The sequence below is a fragment of the Grus americana genome, chromosome 3 (genome assembly GCF_028858705.1).
Source record: "Grus americana isolate bGruAme1 chromosome 3, bGruAme1.mat, whole genome shotgun sequence".
NCBI lineage: Eukaryota > Metazoa > Chordata > Aves > Gruiformes > Gruidae > Grus > Grus americana.
The window spans coordinates 29782687-29805166 of record NC_072854.1 but is presented as its reverse complement, the minus strand read 5'-3'; the positions used below and the strand labels follow the sequence as shown (position 1 = coordinate 29805166).

Here is a 22480-nt window from a genome sequence, read left to right as displayed (position 1 = left end):
CATGCATGATAATGTTGTTTCTTGCTAGTGACAAGGATCTGGTTGACCTTCTCCACTGTTGTGCTTGACTGGTTCCTTCAATGTCCCGTCAGCTAGTGACCTGAAAGGTCTCATGTTTGTTATCATCTTAGTTATCTATTGCTCCTTAAGGTTTGCATCATTCTGTTTCATTTATTACTTTTCTTATGTTTTCTCCATTTCCTTATGATGAATACCTGTTAAACTGTTATCCTTACCAACCAGGTGTCCTTCATTCCAGACATCCTTAAGGATGTATGTGACTGATCCAAGGGAAAAAAGCAGGTTGGATTTAGCTTTGAGATGTGCTCTGTCTCAGAAATCCTCCTAAGTCTAGAGCAACATCTTTGGTAGCTTAAATATAACAAAAAAGTCAACTGCAAAGAGTACATTTCTTTTCAGTGAGAATTTTATAATCCAGTATATACTCCTGTAGATTTCTCCCCCAGGATGGCTTTCAGCTTGGAACGATGAGTGCTTTGCATGTTCTTTAGGAAAGAGAAATCCCTGACTGCAGTCACTTGTCCATAATTCGTCACTTTTCAAAATAAAATACTTCTTATGAGCAATATTTGATTCTGGCTATTTATAAGCAGGAAAGAATTTTAAGTGTATGGATACTCTGAGTAATGAGAAACTTTTGAAAGCAAACGAATAATTTTTTTAGCTAACTGGCTTTATAAATACAAAATATCACTACAGATAAAAAAATCCTAGTAATATAACACTAATAATGAGATCCATCTTCTTTAATCTGCAAAAATTAGGCATCTGTGTAAACAAGTTGCATGGGTTCTGCTAATATTGAATGGAGAAACAGGCACCCCCAAACTATGAATAGTCCATTCCTGAAATAAACAGTTGAATCACTTTCTGGAGACTGCAAGGTAGAATAGAAACCTAAAGTGGTACGAATTGCTGTCTGGAAGCACCAGCCTTCCGCCACTGAAAATGGGGAGATCTTAGAAAACTGGGGCGGGGGGGGGGGGGAGCAGTACAAATAAAAATTGTTTTACTTCATTTTCTGTCTTGACTGGAACAGGCTGAAGACCATTTTGGCTACTTTTATGATGCCTTGGTGGCTGTTCCAGCACAAAGAGATCACTAAGACATTAAAAAGCAATACTTTAAAGTGGATATATATAAAATCTACTAATTCAAAATTTCCATTTTCATATGCATGGTTCTCAACACAGTCACATAGGGAGCTGATTTGAACCAAGGAAGTTGGACAAATAAAAGAAGAATAAGAAAATGGTGTCTGACATTAGTCTGTTTTGTTGTATCCAGGATTGTGAATGAGCACCTGGATAGCACAGAAACATGTCAAAACTCATATTACGAGAGTTTTACAAGATATTACATCAGCTAAGAACCTATTTTAACAGATTCATTCACGTAAAAAATCTATTAGTAAAAAGCTGACAGAGTCTTCTGTTTGAGCAGCGATTGACCAGATAATGATAGCTTTTCTGTATGTGAAATTTGAGTGCTAATCTGGATTATTTTAGCAAATGGCTGAATGGTGGCTTTTCGTCAGTCCTGCAAGGATACAGGCACACACACACACACGCGCGAGTTCCTCCTTTAATTCTGCCCACACTACTGGTGTGTGAAGAAATGCATCTAGTTTCCAATTGGTAGATTAATAAAATAAAGGAGTGTGTTAACTCTAATACACTTTCATCAAGGCTTAGCCATTCTGGTTATTTTACTGTATTCATTCTAGCCTGATCTTCCACAGATTAACCTTTCTTATAACACTGTCACACCCCACCAACTGTGATTTAGCAAGTACGTAATTTATCACTTAATAAGAATGTCCGTGTTAACCACAGTGGGAGATTTTACTGGCAGTAAAATCTGCTTTTTCTCTTAGGGAAAATAAAGGCTGTATCCATGTGGACTGAGAAAGTTTAAGGTCTCTTATAATGAGAATGACCTTAGAAAGAATGGAACTTTTTATTAGCCAATGCTTAGTATGTGTTGTGGTGGTCCTGAGACATTCGGTGATAATGAAGACCCTTATTGGCCAGATATTTTTATAAGTAAAAATGCAGACAATGTCCTGAGTAGTAAAAAAGTAGTTTTATTTAGCCCACATTACACTTATATTATTATAGTTCAGGAATAAAGTTCTAAATGTGGTCCTTTCTGCCCTACCATTGCATTGTCTTCTTTTTTTTTTTTTCTATAGAGGTGATAATTTATTTTATTACATCTTTTTCAAGCACAGAAGAAAGCTAAAAAGTTGCAGAGCTTCCAGCTCCAATCTTGTTTAAACTGCCTGAATCTATTTTGGGCTGTTACATGCAACATTCCTCCTCTGGGAAGAAGGATGCCTGCGCTGGAGTATCTAGCATAGTATGCTGACAGAGTCTCTTTTCTAAGAGAACATAAACTGCTTCTGTTTTCCTCAGTCTGTACAAAGTGTTGATGTATCAGTTCATTCTTCCTTACATTTACCTCTTTGAATATAAATCTCAGGCAATAATACGTAGCAGAGATGGGCCCCAAACCCGGAGACAGATGTCTGACATCTTTAAACCAGACAGTGATTTCTGTGAGCCTATGGTAGGTTCTGATTGTTAGTGAAAATCTGGGGCTGTTAAAAGTGAACATATGGATAAGGTCATAACCTTATGGTTTGTAGCTCCTGTTCTAAAATCAGTTCTCCAAGAGAATGGCACTATTAATTACCCTTTTCAAATTCATTTTACCTTTGCAAAGCTGCATTCTATAGAAACTGATGATGAATATGGAGAAATTCCTGACTATAAGAATCAGAATATTTACAAGATCTGAACCTAGATCTCTTGGACTATGTATGTGACTCCTCTTTTCAACTTGATTTTTCTCTGATAAAAATTTTTCATACAACTCCAAAATATTTTAACCATTGAATGACTTCTCCCATAAACTAAGAAAGCAAGCAGAAAGGAAAAAGATGACATTTGTTACTTCAGGTTGTAAATCTCTAGGCAGGATTCTGATGCTAAGGTGATTGATAGGAACATAACTGTAGGTGAATAAATGGAAGAAAGCCCTCTAAAATCAAATATACACTCAAGCATGTCATTACTATATTATTTTTTTTTATTCACATTCACTATTCTTTAAAAAAGGATTAACATTTCCTGACAACCATGGAAAGCTGTAATTTATTTTTACTTCATTCAAAGCAAAATTTTACTTCAGAGGTAAATAAACTTGCTTCATTCTTGACAGTACCTCCAAGGAGAATTCAGAGGAGGGATGGGAAAGAAAAAAAGTAACGTGATATGCTAGACCTATAGCTTGGGGAAAGCCTCATTGTTAATGTTCTAAAATTAGCAATCAGAGTATCACTCTTGGGAAGGGTTTTAGAGAAAATAATCTGAGAAAAGCTCTCTTGGGAGAATTCTGTAAGTTCCCTACTGGCAGCTTTCTCAAATTCTCTCCGTAGAAACATGCTTCAAAATGCATCAGGAGAAGCAATTTTCGGTAGTGTTAGTGATAAGGCAGCTGACTCGTATTGCTCTGAAGTCAGAGTCATTGGGCTTATGGAGACAATCAGTTTAACCTACTAGTGAAAACATAGTAACAACAAAGATCTGTGCTGATCTACCATAGGATTCCAGAAATCACTAAGAGTTTACATGCACATACACACAAAAGTTGATGGTTTTTACCCTTCTATCAGAATCTGAAAGCAATAGAACACTTCTTAAAAAATTTCTTTATATAGCATAAACATTTGTTGGGTCATTTGCTGCATCATCACCAGCATCCACTTCAGAGCACATAGATGACCAGACAGAAGAAAATTTGCTTCAATGCGATTCTTTATTTTTTCAGTTTTCCACAGGGAATTACTGCATCTGATCAAAGTTCAAAATCTGTAGCTGGTGAAACGTGTGGGACAGTTTCCACCAAGATGAGCTCATTATGTGACCTCCCCAGCACCCACATTTTTAGTGTCACTTGCAGGCCCTGGTAAAGCTTACTGTGAAAGTTGTTTGAAAGGGATGATGCAAAGCTCAGAATAGTGAAATATCTGGATGAAAGGTTTCTCTTCTGAACTGATTTGCCTATATAAGTTACTTCTAAAGCAATGAGGTGTTTGGTCATTGCTAGATAATTATAAAAACTGCCTCTCTGAATTCTCTATCAGGTTCACAGTTACATCCCCATAGCTATTAATCTCACTTTCAGAAAATAAATATATCAAAATTTTCAGGAACTTGGCAAGTGAAACAAGAAACCTATAAGAGATTCTACTGCCAATAGTTTTTTATTTGTATCAAATTGAAGGTGTAGTCATGGATGGTCAGAGGATGTAAGAGAAGCAAGGATTATGGGGTGAAGCAACTAAAACAGCATCAGTTGACGTAAGATACAAAATTTCTTTGCAAACGCTGCCTTTTTCGATGCACTGTGATGTGTTAATGGGAGTATACAGATCTAATGGTTCATACAAATTTTCTTGACTATTTCTTTTAACATCAACTATGGTATTGTGAGTAATAGAAGGAAAAAAAACAAAAACAAAAACACATCAAAAACATTGTTACCAGAGGATGTTATTGTGCATTATCTCATAAAGTGTCTTCTTTTTTTTTTTTTTACACAATATGCTTAGAGTACAGATCAGTTCATGAAGAAATTAATATTACTGTCTTCTGAGATGGATTCCTTAGCAAGGTTCTGGCAAGCTGAAGAGGCCTGATCTCTGTCTTAATTACTTTTAAAGGATTAATTCTTGAGGTAGGGAAATAAATGCAGACTTTCTGTAGTTATATAGAAATCTCTGGAAAAGCATATAGCGTTGTGGTGGGTTGAACTTGGCTGGCTGACAGATGCCCACCCAGCCACTCTCTCACTCCCTCTTCTCAACAGGATGGGGGCAGAACAGATGATGGGGAAACTCAGGGAAAACACAGGGAGATCACTGGCAAACAGATTTGACTTGGGAAAAGTTAAATTTGTTGCCAATTTAAAATAGAGTAGGGTTGTGATAAACAAAGACAAAAATTAAAACACCTTCCCCCCCACTCCCCTCCACTCCCTTTTCCCCAGGCTTAACTTCACTCCTTTGTTCCCAGCTCCTCTACCTCCTTCTCCCTCCCCTCTCCCCAAGTGGCGAAGGGGTATATGGGGAATGGGGGGGGGGCGGTCATTCATTGTACAACCTGGTGACAGTACTTCATGTATACATTCGTTTATGAGGCAACATTTTTTGTTGACATGTGCATTAAGACAAAACAGATAATGTGTAGGTAGATGTGTAAAATAAGAAAAAAAAAACCACATAGAAATTAGGGCAGTTAAGTTTGAAAGAAATAAAAAGATCTGAACATTCAAAACTTCATAAACATCACACTGTAACTTGCAAATGAAATAATAGATTTATTTTTCAAAGTAATGTTAGTAGGGTCAGGATTTTGGCTTGCTCTTGTATTTCTTGAGAAATAATAATTTCAGTTGAATAAAATAATGTTTGTCTTTTTTTATTTTGTCTGTGAATAATCCTCCTTAAAAGGGCAAAAATGATGCATTGGCTTCCAGTAAATTGGAACTTATGATCCAAAAGGTTGGCTGTTAGAGAGTGAAGTATGATAATGACTGCAAATTTATTTGGCACCATAGAATAGTTTTCTCAATAAATTTTTAAAGCTTTAAAAAATCAAGTTGTAATGATATGCATATTTGAAATGATTCAGTGATCTTCCTCAGTTTTTCTTTGAAATTAAAAAGGTTCTGCAGAAGTTTGTTGTGTTAATACCGCTCATGAAGGTCATGCTTCAGTAGTGCTAAGGTAAGGGTCATGTATTTCACAGGAAATGTCTCTAATAATCCTGAAGGTGGTTGAATTATCTAGTTTTCCTTGCTCTTCCCTTTTTCCTTTCCAAGCTGGCATATGAGCATTGATTAAATGAATGATAAGGTCCATGTTTAATCGATTTTTTAACTTTTTTAATTTAGAAGGTAAAACTTTCTATCACATTTGAAGTTGAGAATTATGGTTGAGATAATAGAGGTCTGATTCCAGTGGAAGTTAAAAAGGAAAAAGTTCCCTCACAAATGTCAAGGCACCTTGTGGTCCAAGATGATTAAAACTAAACTGTTTGCTATATGAATCCCAAGGTGCTGCTATATTTCAGCTTCCATGACATTTAGCCAGTGACTTTTCATAGCTTGTTAATAATGTATAGCAATCCCAGTGTAAATTTGCAGTGACAGAGCTGGTCTGTTACAGTAGAGAAGTTAACTAGATTTATTTTGGACAGAAAATGCAGATTTGAAAAAGAAAAATAATGACTAATGTCAAAAGAGATTACACATTTACAAGATTATTTTGGCCAAGGCAGTTGCTCAGGAGATGTGTTTTTCACATTGACCTATTATTCTGTGCAAAGTCCTAATTACCTAATTGAGAGGTATTAACAAAGCATTACCCCACTCATCAAGGTTAACACTCGTGAAGAAAAATTGATGTCCCAAACAAATTTCATGTTGTGGAGTGGTCCATAAAGTTCATTGATTTTACCAGGTTGAATGAGTCGCATAGTCAGGTAAAGGTTACAGCATAAATGCTCTAAGTACAATTGCTGTTAATCATTGCTCCCAGATAAACCTAATAAACTTCTGTGTTGTAGAAACCATGTTTTTTTTCCTGAACCTTATATCTCACAGATATACAAATTATTCATAAGCTGTAAAAGGTCACAAGGCAGATGAATAAAGACAGGGAGAGAGAGGGAAAAGGGTACAGATAAAAAATAGACTCAGAAGATGAGTTACAAAACAGACCTCAAAGAGTGATGAGATACAAGAGGATGTGAATTAGAGTTGTAGGGGGAAATTTGGCTGACATTTAGGTTCTTGCAGATTTTCTCTGAGGCTGAAAGTTTACTCACATAGAAGAAATTTTACTATGACTGCAGCTATAACTGTCATAGATCAAAATGCTTCATTTAATTCTTTTAATAAATCATTAATCAATGCCTTTGGAATTGTTTTAAATGTAACATTTGGTGTGCTAGAAATGTATGCATGCCAGTAGCCCTTAGAAGGCAGAATTAGCATAAAGTAAAACTTTGACAACGGTTATCACTGCTGCTTTTTTTACATAGGACATCTTGGGCTTTTATTAAAAAACTTCATCTAGGAATTGAAGTCTCCTATTGATTTACTTACTCTTTATATGGAAATGTGTTGGCAAAAAATGCAAATATTTGGCAACCCCAAAATTGTTATTACAAAACTCTGATTAGGCTTGAATAACTCCATTTCTGCATAAAACACTCAGAGTCATAGAATCATAGAAAAAAACCAACCCTTACATATATGTTATATAACAAGTTAGTAAAATAACTTAGCGTCTTATTCAGTGTAATTTTCAGGAGTGGATCAATTGTGAGAATGTTTCAGATTTTTCTCCAGTTAGTGTTTTTACCAATAATCATTAATACAAGAGACTATAGACAGAGTTTATGCTGAAGTGTGAGGAACTTAAGAAATAAGTAGGCATTCAGACAGATCTTTCCTCAGCTGTGTTCTTATTCATTAACAGATATCTCTGTTGCTCTTTTTATCTCAAAAAAATAAAGATCCTTGCTTTGATGTGGAAACATTAATGTTCTTAGGTTGGATCTGACAAGCTCTAGGCTAATGGAAAAATCATAGAATAATAGAATGGTTAGAGACCACTTCATTCTCTCAGTGTAAGTTCTGTGAATTCATTAGACGTGTTTCTACTTTATTATTGATTGATAAATTATAATGTCCAACTTCAAAAAAAAAAAAATTAAGGTATCCATTTTTATTTTTTATTTGGTAATTTTCCCTGCTGCATTTGCTATTTTAATTATTTTATTTGATATAATGCAGACCTGTGATCAGTCTCATATGTGCAACAGCTGCTGCATTACGTCATTAGATGTTATATACAAAGCAAGGATTTTTCTTATTACTAACAAGTAGCCCATTTCTGACCCACTGTATAGCCAGCCTTGCAGTAGGATGTCTGCAGCACTGTGGGACAGGGCTACTTAAATCAGGTAGATGGCATTTCATCTGACCTTTGATAGGTAAAATATCAATAATGTTACAATTTCCTCTAGTTCTGTAAATCTATCGATATTATAGTATTAAATGCTTAAATTGTGGTTTAAGATTAGTAAATCTATGAATGTTTCTTAGGGCCTGATTCATCTTTCCTAAATAGGTCAGCCAAGCGCATACAGACAACACCCCATTAACTCTGCTGTCTTTCTGTATCTGTACAACTCTCTTAGGTTTAAAGGTCAATTCTTCTTTATATTAGTGGGCAGCCCCTTAGACAGCTAAGCCCTCATCCTGAATGACTCATCGTTCTTTTAGCCTGAACTGTGTAGCTAGGCCAGCTTCAAGCTTGCAAATTGCTTTTATACTGAGCCCGTTACAGACCTGTTCTCCAGCCCCTTCCCTGCCTGTTCCCTGATTCTGTATAATGCCTCACTCACTCACTTTAAATGTCCTAGGTGCTTTTTGCAAAAAGGCCTTCAGTGCGTAACTATTCCCTCTGCTGTTACTGAATCAAAGTACCGCAGAGCCCTGCGAGGCAAAGACAAAGAGCAGCTTCTATCAACCCGTAGTGAATCATAATGAAAACCATAGTAAAAATCATCTTAATAAAGCTAGAATGATGGATATGACAAAATAAATCTTCCCAACATAACCCTGCTATTCAGGACCCAGGCAGCAGGGATTTCTTACTGCTTTCCAATGCCTGCATCTTCCCTGGTATGTGCAACTGACTGTGATATCAAGTACGAGTGAAAGCTCCAAACCTTTGAATTTTTTTGCCAACTATCTCTATGAGCAAAACAATCTTCAGTGTCATCAAGGCCTAACATAAGAATCTCTGTTATCTCAGCACTTCGGGGGATGGTGAGAGTGCAACAATCATGCTATGGGTTCCTCTAGTGACAGCTAATGAGCTTCTCAAACTGAACATCGCACTCGAAGCCAAATTTGAAAACTCAGTTGTGATAGAAGTGTGGCTTCTTTAGAAGAATAGGGCTCAAATTATCTGTGCTTTATCACTCCCAACACCCTCCAGAAATGTAGGGGTACAGGCAAGAAAGAGGAACCTTAAGATAGATTAGCACTAGTTACTGGAAAGACTGGAGACTTGCACTGAGCATGAGGAAATTGGTGTTCTGCAAGCACAGTCAGTCTTTATCCCAGAGGTGTTTCTTTTTAGACTTTTAGATGAAAGGGGCATAAAAATAGTCTTGGCCCTAATGCAGCATCATTAGAGCACTAGCTCTTCCTGCCTCCAGATGAGCAGTGCCATGGCAACTTCATCACCCAAAGGGAAGGGCCTGACCCTTCTATTCTTTCTGGGTTTTGATAACTTTTTCTTTTTTCCCAAAAATATGATTTTAAAACCCACATTTTAGTTTTGAAACTTTCCTTCCCTTCTCTGTTTCTTGAGTGATGCTCTTGTTTTCTAAGACCACTGGTGTTTGGATCTTTGTTTGCCCTGTGTTTCCCTACCCTAAGTGTTCCTGACCTATTGTCTTAGTATTCTTGCTCTGTCTCAAATTTCTCATCTAATCTCTCTTGAGACTTGTATTCAGTAAAATCGTTCCTGAGGAAGCACCTTTAAACTGATGTGAACTGGACTTCGCTCCTGATTTAGGAATTTTGGCTTGGAAGTGCCTAACATATTACGGTTACACTTCAGGATCATTTTGACTCACAACATTTCCTAGGTGGCTTGGGATTAATTTAGATATAAGATAGGTCTTAACAGATGGATGGTGAAACTGGCTACCAATTCTAAACCTGTGTATATGTTTAAGAGGCAATTTAGACACTGAGAGGTATGTATACCTCTTGCTTTCACTTCTGTTCTTCATTGTGCTACTTAATATAGGTGCCATTGAAACAGCGCTTGTCATAACCAGGGCAAACGCCCATTAGCTTCCTACAGGACCTTCAAGGTCATCTTAATAAACTCCTGCATTCATCGTAGAAGATAGAGTTTCCATTCCAGCTGAGATTAATGGGGAGTGAGGAAAGATTGCGAAACTGAAAGTTTGCAAGTATCAGTTAATCACAATTTGCAGTTAAAGTCAGATGCAGGTTGAAAACTGCAAAGAACTGGCTCCTACGGATACATAGGTGACTAGTTGGCCATGTTCTTCTGGAAGAAGAAAATGACCTGTCATCTTCTACACCACATTAATTCTCAGCTAAACATTTTGCTGAGATGCTTATTCCCATTTTTGTTCTTTACTGCAGTGTAAAAATATTAAAGTTACATTCTCCTGTTTCAAATCCATCCAAGTCAATAGAATCTTTTCAGTCTTTTGTTCAGCTATTGCATTGGCATATGCCCAAATAAAGATGATCACTCCTGATAATGATTGATATAAATGTAAAACTGAAAAGAGAGTATATTTGCACCACGTTATCTCAGCATTTTATATGAGAGAAAAAGCTGTAGAGAATGATAGAAAAGAGAAAGACCTTTGCCATCATCCCTGTAAACCAGTCATAATTAAATTGTGAATGCATTATTCTTACAGAAAATGAGCAGTATTTTTTGCTGCTTTTCAGTACCGAACTATTGATCTTATACTGATACCTTTTTAAGTTTAAAAGCTCAGCTTTCACAGTGTATTAGCTTTCTTTATCAGATAAGCTCTAAGAGTTATTTGCTGCTCAGCCTAGATATGCATTTACTTATAAAGGCATAAATTGTTTTTTATTAAAAGGTAATCAATGTACAAGATTTGCAGTGGTCATACCTTGATATGAAAACTATGTAAAAGCCCCTGTTTTTCATTTGCAGAACATACAAATGTGTTCCAGAGTATTTGAGTTAGTTTTGATGTCATTTGTAGCGCAAGAACTGTGTTCCGTATCTACTTACACTTTCTAATGTCAGTGGTATTTAAATTATATTGTTTCTGTGCCTCCTAATGCTCAAAAAGAAATGACAGAAGGGAGATAAGAATGTGCATAGGCAGAAAAGAAATATAAATTTATAAAAAAGGAGTAACAATGAAGGAAGGTGAGAGCAAAGAAGAAATTAAGAAATTATTGAAGTGCTTGTTATATCTTAAGAAGTATTAACTTCATTAACACTCTCAATAAAGCATACAATTTATTGCAGTTTTCAGAAACTTGAGAAAGCTGCTGATGTTAATGTGTTGTTTTATGACTTGCAAAACCTTACCAGTAACTTCCTTACTGCTAGTCGTTTCGTAATTTCTCAGAATCTTTTAGTTAATAGAATACCTGCCTCTTCAGTCATGAAGTATCATTTATATCTAATTATGAAGCATAGTTTATATCTAATTATGCTATCTGAAGACAAGCAAACTGAACACTGGTTTTGTAGCATTTACAAAACATAAAACACATCAGTATGTGAAATACTTGCAATATTCTTACATATTCTTTAAGTTGAATGATTGTCTGACTTAGGAAAAATGGTACCTTGTGCAAATTGATGTATGCGGGATTTGATTTACTGGATATCTAAGTGCTTTCATGGGTTCATGTTTTCCACCTAAATTTCAATTTGTAAGGCAAAGTCATATATTCTAAATCTCTTTTTGTTGGTGGTGCCACCATCATTCTATGTCGTATTATACATTTAATAAGTATTTGGAAAGTTTTCAGTACAAAATAGATTATTTTACCAAACATTTATACATATACATAGAAATATATATATATATATACACACCCTTAATGTTAAAGCTCCATTTTTCTACTCCCGTGTCTATAGAGTTAGGTCCACGGCTATATAGTTTGTGTCTCTGAAGTCTCAAGCCTTGCTGAGAAGAAAATCATCCAGAGCTCATCCAAGCTGTAGGTCAACTTGTGATATGAAGCTGATTCCATTCTATTGATTCTCTCCAGTGGAGTTAAATCAACCTGCTCCACTACTTACTCTTGCTCCAACTAGTTATGACCACAGTAACTCTGTAAACTGCTGCTGGCTTTACTAGTTTCTACTCTTTAGCAAGTATACACATCACAGAAAAATGTGCCACTTGAAGCTGCCAAAGGGACATTTCTTAAAAACACCTTTAAGCTTTTCTTCAATGTTTGAGTTATACAGACTGAAAAATCAAGCCCGCTCACCTTAGATATGCATAGGTATATTTATTCTGTCCAGAATGTTTACATAATAAATGTATATTTCTTCCAATTTATGTTGTAACTACTTTTTTTTTTTAAAAAAAATGAAATGCCTAAAAGCACACCAAAGTATGAAGTTAAATGGATTTTAAACTGTCCCAGTATTCCCTGTGTCTAGTTGCCTTTTTTTCCAGTAGAATATTCTTTCCATTATTTTATAGGCATTCATCTTTCTGGTCCTCCTTCCCATATCTGGGAGATGCCACTCCCTTAAATAGTTTTTTTACTTTTTTTATATGATATATAGTCAGTGGAAAGACAAAGGTATCTTCAGAAAATTATTTAAGCTTTCAGTGAACACAATTGTCCTCTGCACCCTTTATTCCACCGAACATAGGAGAATCCTAGGGTTATTACAGTTAAGTATGTGAAGTTAGGTGGGATGAATCCAGTTCTAAATCCTAGGCTTTAACATTTGCCAATAAGATGAAAGGCCAAACTGTATCTTCTCGGTATATTTTACTTAATGTTTTGTGGCCGATGAGCTATTCAGGTGGCCTTATGGCTCACTCATTAAGCCTTATCCATGTTTTATCTCTCACACATTATAATTAGATATCTGAAAAACAGTAGTGTGTGCATCAGTTTTTACATTTTCCAAGCAGTATGCCATCGCTGTCATCTGTAGTCCATTTAGACTTCGACAAATCTGTTCTGCTGCCATTGTCTTAGTAAATTTCAAATTCCCATTACTCAGAGTGTATTCCATATAAAATGAAACAAATATGTTCTAATAGTCAAGGCAGAAATAAACCAAAACATAATTATTGAAACATAGTGTAATGAACCTTCAGGAAGTGTTACACATACCTGTTCCATGGTCCATCCTCCTTCCCTTTTGCTTCAGGATCTAGAAAAGTCTTTTGTATTCACACAACGTGGCACCTTGAGGAGTAGGTGACATGACTATTCTAATTTACTCAAAGGTAATTTCTTAATGTCCTCATCTTCCTCTAAGAAGTGGAGCATAAAGTTTTATGCTCTTCATTAGAGCCAAGACAACATATAACATGTGCACGGCTCAGTTGCTAGCAGGAGTTTTTGAATACACTGTCTCCTGTGAAATATATCCATGTCCAACACATCTCGAAAGAGCGAATGTTGTAAATACCACTATGGGGCCCTGTTTTGCAGAATGTCTGAATATGTCTGTAAAGCTGTGCATATGTATGCAAGGCTGTGTCTCAATAATGAGATTAGTAAGATTTCTGAGCTTCGTTAGAGGTCTTGTGAGTCTGTTTGGGTCAATTGTATAGTTATATGTTGAAATCGTACAGAACTATTTTGGTATTAATGATCAGGTAGGATTTACAACCAGAAAAATACAGAAGAGTTTTTTCAAGATGACTAATACTTGATAACTAGAATGATAACGAAAGCATGGTCCCTGAAGGTTAGCTTTTATGCTGTAGTTACATTTAATGGTGCAATATTTCTCAGCAAGCTGTTTTCCAAACATAGACCACAGTTACTTAACTAAATAAACTATTTTACTAGGTAAACAGTCTCCCAGGAGTACATAAAGAAAGGTTTGTACTCACCTCCCTAGAACCAGCAAACTGTAATTGAGACTGTTAGGTTTGATTATGATCCAGATGTGAAATTTGTGGATGGGTTTTGCCATCATAAATCCCCTAAAAGATCACTATGGATTGCAATGTGAAACTCGGAAGAGTTCCAGTAAAATACTCCTTAAAACACAAAGGAATGTATGAGATTGTGTCTTGTTAATGCACATACTTTATACAAATTGCCTCCCCACAAAGTGTATGTTGTATGATGGTTATGCACAGTATAATACTTTGGAATGTTGTTTGCTTCAGGTGTCTTGCTGGATTTTCTGGACAGTTTTGTGAAGTAGAAGTTAATGAGTGTAATTCGTCACCTTGTCTCCATGGCTCAACCTGTGAAGATCATATCAATGGATACACTTGTAAATGTCAACAAGGTAACTGACATCTGACAGAACAATCCTAAATAATGATAGTTTTGAATTACCGGTGTTACTACTGAGAAAAGTAGTAAATTATATCAAGCTCTTTATTCTTATATAACCTATAAGGTACAAAAAGATTACCTATCTATTTGATAAGCTTTTTGAATGATATCTAAAGAGAACTAACTAGTCTAATAAGCATGTTAGAAAGACTCAAAACTAAAACCAGATCACTAAGTGAGTCTGAAGAATTATCTAGAGCTAGGTTTATTATGTATGATCTTTACTAATGTAATTTACTGACCAGGCAATCAAGTAGGCACTGCATAGTGACTTGATAATTTAACTAGCTACAGAATAAAATTGACTGAAAAGGAATTCTGAACAATTTAACTAACATTTATTATTATTTTTGTTGTTGTTGTTGTCGTCACACATACCCACGCTTAGGTCTGCTGGCTGGGATGAAAAGAAATTTTCTGAACTATTATGAATATAATGAAAACGAGCACTTTCTAAAAAAAAGTAGGAGCTGTTTTCTTATGCTAACATAGATCAACTGAAACAGGTCTTGTGACTTAGGAAAGTATAAGGGGTTTAGTATTTATACAAAAGCAAAAAACAGCCTGCATTGCCACACAATCACAAATTTAATCTCTTCAGGACTACTCACTGTCACCTGTCATGTCTATTAACAAAGAGCCTTTTGTCAACATAAGTAGGGTATAAATAACTGCCTTGAAGCATACTGCTCCATAATTCAGTTACTCTTAATTTAAGAATTATACTAGTACCTACCTCTTGAAACTATCGTTCCCATTGTACTGATCTGCGCTGCTGACTACTGTCTTCGATGGTACTGATCCAAGATTTCTTAGTAATTATTTTAGAGATTATTTAGATATAGTCTGGAAGACAAATATTCTACTCACCTATGATATCTTCATATATCTGATATGCTATTCTCTTTGTACTGAGGTATGTTCACTTTGTTGGTTTCCATTTACAAGCAATAGGATCTTGCTAAACTGTCCTGAAGTCCAGTGACTATATACGTATTACACACAACTTTTCTGCAATGTTTCTAGCAATCTGTTAATATAATTTTTACATAGATTTATATCCATGTTTGTTCATCATTATAAAAAGAAAACACATAATGAATTGAATATTAATAAAATCAGATTTTATTTTACTTTTTTTTTCTTCATTCTGAAGTGTCCCTAGTGCAGGTTACAAAATTATATGCAACAGATTAAAAAAAAAAAAAAAAGTATGAAAGACATTGGGGAGGGTGGTGTGTGTGTGTGTCTGTGTAATGAAAGTCAATATTGACAGTTTATTCATTTGTTTAATCAGTACTGAGGAATGATACTCTAATATGTAAAATTTAAATGGAAGTATCACTGACTTACTAGAGCGTAATTAATTTTAGGACTAACTTGCTCACAGATTAATATTTTTATAGCAACTTTTTTCATGTCTAAGAGACACTCAATAATCCAGAAAGACACTATACTCCTGATATATGAACGACTGAGTGAAAAATTTCTGCCCTTTGCCATACAGAGGGTCAGAATTCATGATCATAATGGTCCCTTCTGATTTTAAAAGTCTGAGTCATGACCTATCTTCAGTACTATATATCTTTTATTTTCTCAGCAGTTACACAATGGAAATTCCATGTGGATAAAACTGTATCTCCCCTCACTCTACCTTGTACTGCATATGACCATATACCACTTCACCAATACAGATGACTTTTAAAAACTTAAGATATATGTTTTTATCATTACAGTGCCTCACACAGAATACATTGTCGAGTTCAAATTTTTTCTCCTTATTTTTAAAGTTAGTAATACTTTAAATATATTTTAATATAGACACTTAAAAACTGCTTTCCAGCCAAGGACTGTAACTGCTGTCTCTGTGCAACTGTACATGGAAATGCTTGGAGTAAGTAGAAGCCACTTCTCTGGGGCCTTGGAAGTCACTCCTGTTGCTAACATGTTTTAAACACCTTCCAACCCAAGTGTAAACTGCCCTTCTTTTACATGTCTTTTAGTAATACCATTGATTAGCAGTGAAAGATCTCTACATTATTTCTCCACCAGGAAAAGATACAGTGAAGGAACCACATGCGTAAGGTGTATGCATCATGGTTACAGAGCTTTTTTTTTTTTTTTTTTAACTTAATGTGGTATTTTCAAATGTTATTTGAGTCTCTGAAACAGCTGAAGAGATGAGAAGGTTACGACTTGGAAGAGGAGTTAATTTAGAGAGGCAGGGGAACCTTTCGGAGGAATAACTTTTTAGAAAGTTGCACAACTGAAGAAAGGGATTGAAGATACAGAAAAAATATCTTCCAGAGACAGAAAGTAGAAATCCTTGGAACAAATCTGCTTTTTTTGCAGGCTACTACTATTAATATATGATAGATCTTGGATTTCTCTGCTAACCTTAACCTATAGAAATATAGAGACGTGATTTTGGGGTCTGTAAAGGCAATTATGGGAAAGAACTTTCCACGAGGCAGAAAGTCTGAGATAGATACCCAGCAACAGATCCACAGTTGTAATTTAATGAAATGGAAAAGGGATAGTGGCAAGACAGAAGTAGGAACAAGGCAGATGATTGCAGCTTTCCAAAAGCCTCCAGAGAACAAAATGAAGCATGTGGTGACAGCATGGGATACCAGAAAGGGGAATTGATTTAGCTCTGATGAATCTATTCTGTAATGGATCATGAATTTTGTCAGCTATTGTCCCAGTAGCAGGCCCCATACCCCTAGAATAATAGACGCATGTTTGGGATCTGTGGCTGCAGCTGCAGGCTGTTCAGGTGCAGAACCAGCAGCGAGAGGTGTAAACTCTATTCGAACAGCATCTCAGGCAGCTCAGGAGCAGCAGCGGCAGTCGTTGGCACTAACAGCAGCCTCACAGCTGAGGTCTTTAGCTGGGGCAGCCTGCACTTCTACCAGGGACTGGAACGTAGCCGGGGGGTCCCTTTGACACATGTTCTGAGGCAAATGCAGGACAGGGACAACTAGATTTGTATCAGCTGAAGACTGCTGGGGTTGGGGGGGCTAGAGCAGTTAGTGAGTTTGTGTGTTTGTTTATAAATGGGAAAATGTGATTGGAGTAATAACAAATCTGTAATGGGTGATGGGAGTGTCGTGGCAGAACGACTGGTGTTCTTCAATAGCTAGCCATATTTTACAAAATTCTGGATTTGTATTTACCCAGCAAATGGGCTGCTCCTATTTCAGCTTAGCCTCCGAGGAGCAAGTTCGAGACAGGCTCAAATTACGTGATCTAAAACCCAGCTTCCAGATAAGTTTTTGGCCTCTAATTTATTGATGTACTTAGTTGTAAAGGAGATTTTTATAAGAAATGTGTATTAACAAAAATGCCAGTAATCTGAGTATTGAAGTATAAAAAGATGGTATTCTGATGGTATTAAAAACCAAACCTGTATTTGCTCAGAAATTGTCCTCTTCGTTGATCTTGTACAGTAATCTGTCTCAGAGTTTCTCCTTTGAACTTTTCCCTTTATTTTATTTTGTGTAATTGTGACTATTATCATCTCTCTAAACCTCCAGTTTTCCTTCCCGAGTGTGACAATAATGTACAAATTTAATTAACAGGATAAAAAGGTCAAAAAATAGGATAGGAAATTCCATACTCTTTCAGTTTAAATTTTGGAAAAAATATAGCTTTGGTTGCACTATGCAGATCTGGAATGACATAAGAGGTTTTCAGGGACTGTTTAACCCTTGCAAATTCTTAGCCAGATAATGATGCAGATAATTCGGTAGGTGAAGGGCAATCCATCAAGTTGAAAGAATATATTCAGGTTTTACTCTTGTTTTCTTACTTACGACTACAGAAACAGAAGTCAGCAAATATTGACTTTCCTAATAGATGTTCAGTAGAGTATAATTGTAAAGTCCATATAGTTTGGGTTGTGTTTATTTATGGTTAGACTATTTCTTTTCTTTTTTCTAGTTTGAGAAACCACAGCCCCATATACTATACCCATGCTGTACTATATTTTTCTACATATGTGAGGATTGATTATAGTCACCTATAGCTTTTTTTTGATTGTCACTCCATAAATGGATTTAGATTTTAATGGGTCTTGGTAATTTTTTTTTATTGTGGGTTGTTTTTTGTTTTTTTTCCTGGCAGGATGGGAAGGCCTCCATTGTGAGTTGGATGTTGATGAGTGCATATCCAACCCCTGCATACATGGCATCTGTGTTCAGAAGGACCCCAGCTTCGGTTATTCCTGTTTTTGCAAGCCTGGATTTGTGGTGAGATGCTGGCATTCTTTCTTCTCCTTCCCTTAACCTGACTATTCATTGTTGCACAGAAAATACTGTATGTAACCCCTTTCCTTTTTAACATCACTCAGATAAAACCTGGCCTTGCTGAAAAATACAATATTTTAGTAACTGTTCTTTGTTTATTTTGTTTGATTTACTAACAGGAGCTCTAATATTCCAGATAAATAGTTACCTAATATCCACAAAAAGTTGAAAAGTGTGAGTGTATATAATGGCTTTGTCAGTCATCAGAGTACGTTAATATTTTTAAACACTAATTAATATTTTTAATATATGAATATGTTTACATACTAAGATAATTAATACTTGAAACTATTGCATACAGACAGATATTTTGAAAAACAAGTTCCTTGAAATTAAATCAAACAACTCCTTTGAATGTTTGACCCTGTGGGCTTTACTCCTATGTTTTAATCTCTCTGTTTAACATGCCAAAAGAATCCTTTGAGTATGGCTAAATGCCAGTGCTGTATTCATCTAAGGCTGAAATTTCCATACTGCCACCACCTTTTTATGCCAGTTCTTTCTGTAGTTGAAGACATGCCGTTGGTACCTACAATTTGAGCTTGTGCTTTAGCTCATCACACTTCAGGTTTAACTTAATAGTATCACTTAATATTTTGGGGTTAGTAACAATAAGAGAACATGGGGCTTTTTCTCACTTCAGTAATTCTTAACTCTACAACTCCAAGCTTGAAACTGTAATTTGACTGCCTTTTCCTTACAAATGATGACAGTAATGCTTATTTTAATATCTATACACTATTGATTTGGTGTATTTACGTCTGTAAAATAGAAGGAACAGATTATTACATGTAAGATTCAGATTTACTTTCATGGATTCTGTGCAACCAAGTCAAAAAAGAAATTAGTAACTTTTCAGATGTTAGCCAGTTTCAGGATTTCCTTCTACAGCAGAAGATTTACAGTCAACAAGGGAAAAACTAACCAAGCAATAGAACAGAAAGAAAAAAAATTCTAAAAAATGAAAAAACTTCTGTCTTCGGTTCTTCTCAGGCACTGTATTAATCTCTGTCCCATGCCCATTCTCTGCTACCACATGTCAAGGAGCACAAGTGTCAAGCGGGCTACTCCACAAGGGAAGGCAGCCCAGGAGCCAAGGATAACAGCAAGGCAGGCAGGGGCAACGACTTTACAGGCAAGGGGTGGAGTCCCAAAGTACCCAAACAAGGATAGCAAAGCAAGACCAGCGATGGTGTTGACCATTCAAAAAGTTCTTCCAGGAATCCGGGTACTGCCAGGCAAGTCCATGATCACAATGCAGATCTAAGTTTAAGCTAGGAAGTCAAGGCAGCAAGGCAAGGTCAGGATCGGCAAAGTACTGGGCTTACTATAGCAGGCTTTAGCTTTATTGTAAGCTCAGTCAAAGATCAAGGGCAAGGGCCTGAGCTTGGATGCAGCTTCTGAGCTCAGGTATGAATGCCCCCGATGAGACATCTCACACTTCTTTCTCACAGCTTAGCTCTTTTCGCTGCAAGGTGATCTGAAGTTGCACAGCTGCACTGTATCAGAGCTGACCTTGAGTACAGGGAGCTAAACCTGTGAGTGTGAAGGAAGAGGTTGCAGAGATGGGTTGCAGAAAATTATGAGGCTAATCAGGGCCTTGACAATAATATGTTCAAGTCTAAAATACCAGAAGACTGTTGTGTTAATGCTCTTATCAAAGGACATTTCTGAGTCCTTCTTCACACACACCCCCACTAAACATTCAGAGTAGAACTTGCAATTGTAACCAAACTTCATGTCAAGTGCACCATAATCAGTAGTAAATGAAGAAAGGGCTGTCATCTTTGGATGGTATAAACATGACACCAGATAATGGAAGACTTTATAGGTTACCTTTATAGGTAACTGAAACTGCCATATTTTCAGGAAGTTTACATCCACTTCCAGAATAAGAGGTTATGAGTTCCCTGAGTCTTGCATCCATATTGGCCACAATCCAAAATGTGGAGAAAGGATTCAATATAATCTCATTAACCTCAAAATAACCATTAGTCTTTCCTAGACTCAGAGGACTAATTATACCTGAAACCAGCAGTGGGAAGGCATCCCTGAGTTCGGTTGGGTTGTTGGGGTTTTTTTGGCTAGGACTCACTCCTGGTATTAATTTAAATGAGAAAAAGTAGAATACCCTTGCATTCTAGATTTAGACACTGCTAGTTTCACCAACTTCTCCATTGTTCTTCCCTTTTTGCTTACAGTGCAGAATCATCATTCCAAGACCTATAGGGTCTTTATTTATGTAAGATATCCCTATAGAAATCCACACAGAAAGGATTGTGTGGAGGCAGAGATTTTCTCTAAATAAAGTAAACTTTGCTCAAATTCCTCTAGGGAATAATAGAGGGAGGATAAAGGTCAGTTTGAATGTGGCAGTGGATTCATATTTCACCACAGGTCAGTTCTCTAGAGTACGAATACTAATGTGGCTGACTTCCATGTGTATTGTATGTTCTGTGAAGAAAACAGAGGGGAAATGAGGAAAATTATAAAACACTCATTGGAGTGGATTCTTTGATTCTGCGAGCTGTCCCAAGTTCTTCCCTTCACTCAGCAGCCAGTGCTAGAGTTAACATTTGTCCTCCTGAGAGCATAACACAAAGGTATTTTTAGTGTCTTTTTTTATAGATAGTTTAAAGCATTCAGTGTTTCGAATCGATGATGGAATGATTTAGATACAGTCATATTCATTTCAGTCAAGATCTTAATTTGTTTCAGCAAGTAGAGTAGCTTAGTACTTTCAAGAAGATGCTGGATAACCCAATAGTTGAGGTTGGACGGGACCTGAAGAGATCATGTAGTCCAACTTCTTGCTCAGTGCAGGGTCAGCTACAGCAGGTTGCCCACAAACATGTCCAATTGGGTTTTAAATATCCCCAAGGACAGAATCCACTACCTCTCTGGGCAACCTGTTCCAGTGCTTAGTCACGCTCACAATGAAAATGTGTTTCCTTATATTCAGAAAGATTTTTCTGTATTTCAGCTTTTGCCTATTGGCCCTTCTGTGGGCACCACTGAAAATAGTCTAGCCCTGTCTTCCTTATAGCCTCCCATCAGGTATTAATGAACATTGATGATAACCCGGACCCTGAACATTCTGTTTTCCAGGTTAAACAAATTCTAGCTCTCTCAGCCTCTCCCATATGAGAGATGCCCCAGGCTTTAATCATCTCTTTTGGCCCCTTGCTGGTCTCTCTCTAGTAGGTTGTCCTGGTTTTCAGCTGGGATCGAGTTAATTTTCACAAGAAGCTGGGAAGGGGCACAGCCAGGACATCTGACCCAAACTAGCCAAAGGGGTATTACGTCATGCTCCGAATATAAAGGGGGCTGGCTAAGGAGGAGGGGCCGCTGCTCAGGGATGGGCTGGGAATCTGGCTCTGGGGGTGAGCAAATTCTGTTGTCTATCACGCGCTTTGTGTATTCTGTTGTAAGTATTGCTGTTATTTTCCTCTTTCTTTGGTGTCCTAGTAAACTGTCCTTATCTCAACCCATGAGTTTTACCTTTTTCTTCCGATTCTCCTCCCCATCCCATTGGGGTCAGGGAGCAGTGAGTGAGCAGCCGCGTGGTGCTTATTTACCAGCTGGGGCTACACCACGACATGTTGTACCGGGAAGCTCAGAACTGGATGCAGTATTCCAGATGTGGCCTCACCATTGCTGAGAAGATGTGAGGGATCACTTTCCTCAAACTGTTGGCAATGGTTTTCCTAATGCAGCCCAGGATTTTGCTGGTCTTCGCTACAAGTGCACATTGCTGGCTCGTGCAATTTGTCATCCACCAAGACCCCTAAGTCCTTCTCTGCAAAGCTGCTTTCTAGTGTGTCAGCCTCAAGCAAATGCTGGTGCATGGGGTTATTCCACCCCAGGTGCAGGACTTTGCATTTCCCTTGGCTGTTTCCTGAGGCTCCTGTTGGCACACCCGTCCATGCCACTCGAGGCCAGTATAAATGGCAGCAAACTCATCT

General features: G+C 36.9%; 1 protein-coding gene across 1 annotated transcript in view; it reads left to right on the top strand.

Annotated features, from left to right (window-relative positions):
• The window catches only part of EYS (eyes shut homolog), a 916770-nt gene that overhangs the window by 502271 nt on the left and 392019 nt on the right, over positions 1-22480 (top strand). Inside the window, exons 30-31 of the mRNA XM_054819879.1 lie at positions 14031-14155; positions 18334-18458. Coding sequence (XP_054675854.1) covers positions 14031-14155; positions 18334-18458 — 250 coding nt within the window. The remainder of the gene's footprint in view (positions 1-14030; positions 14156-18333; positions 18459-22480) is intronic.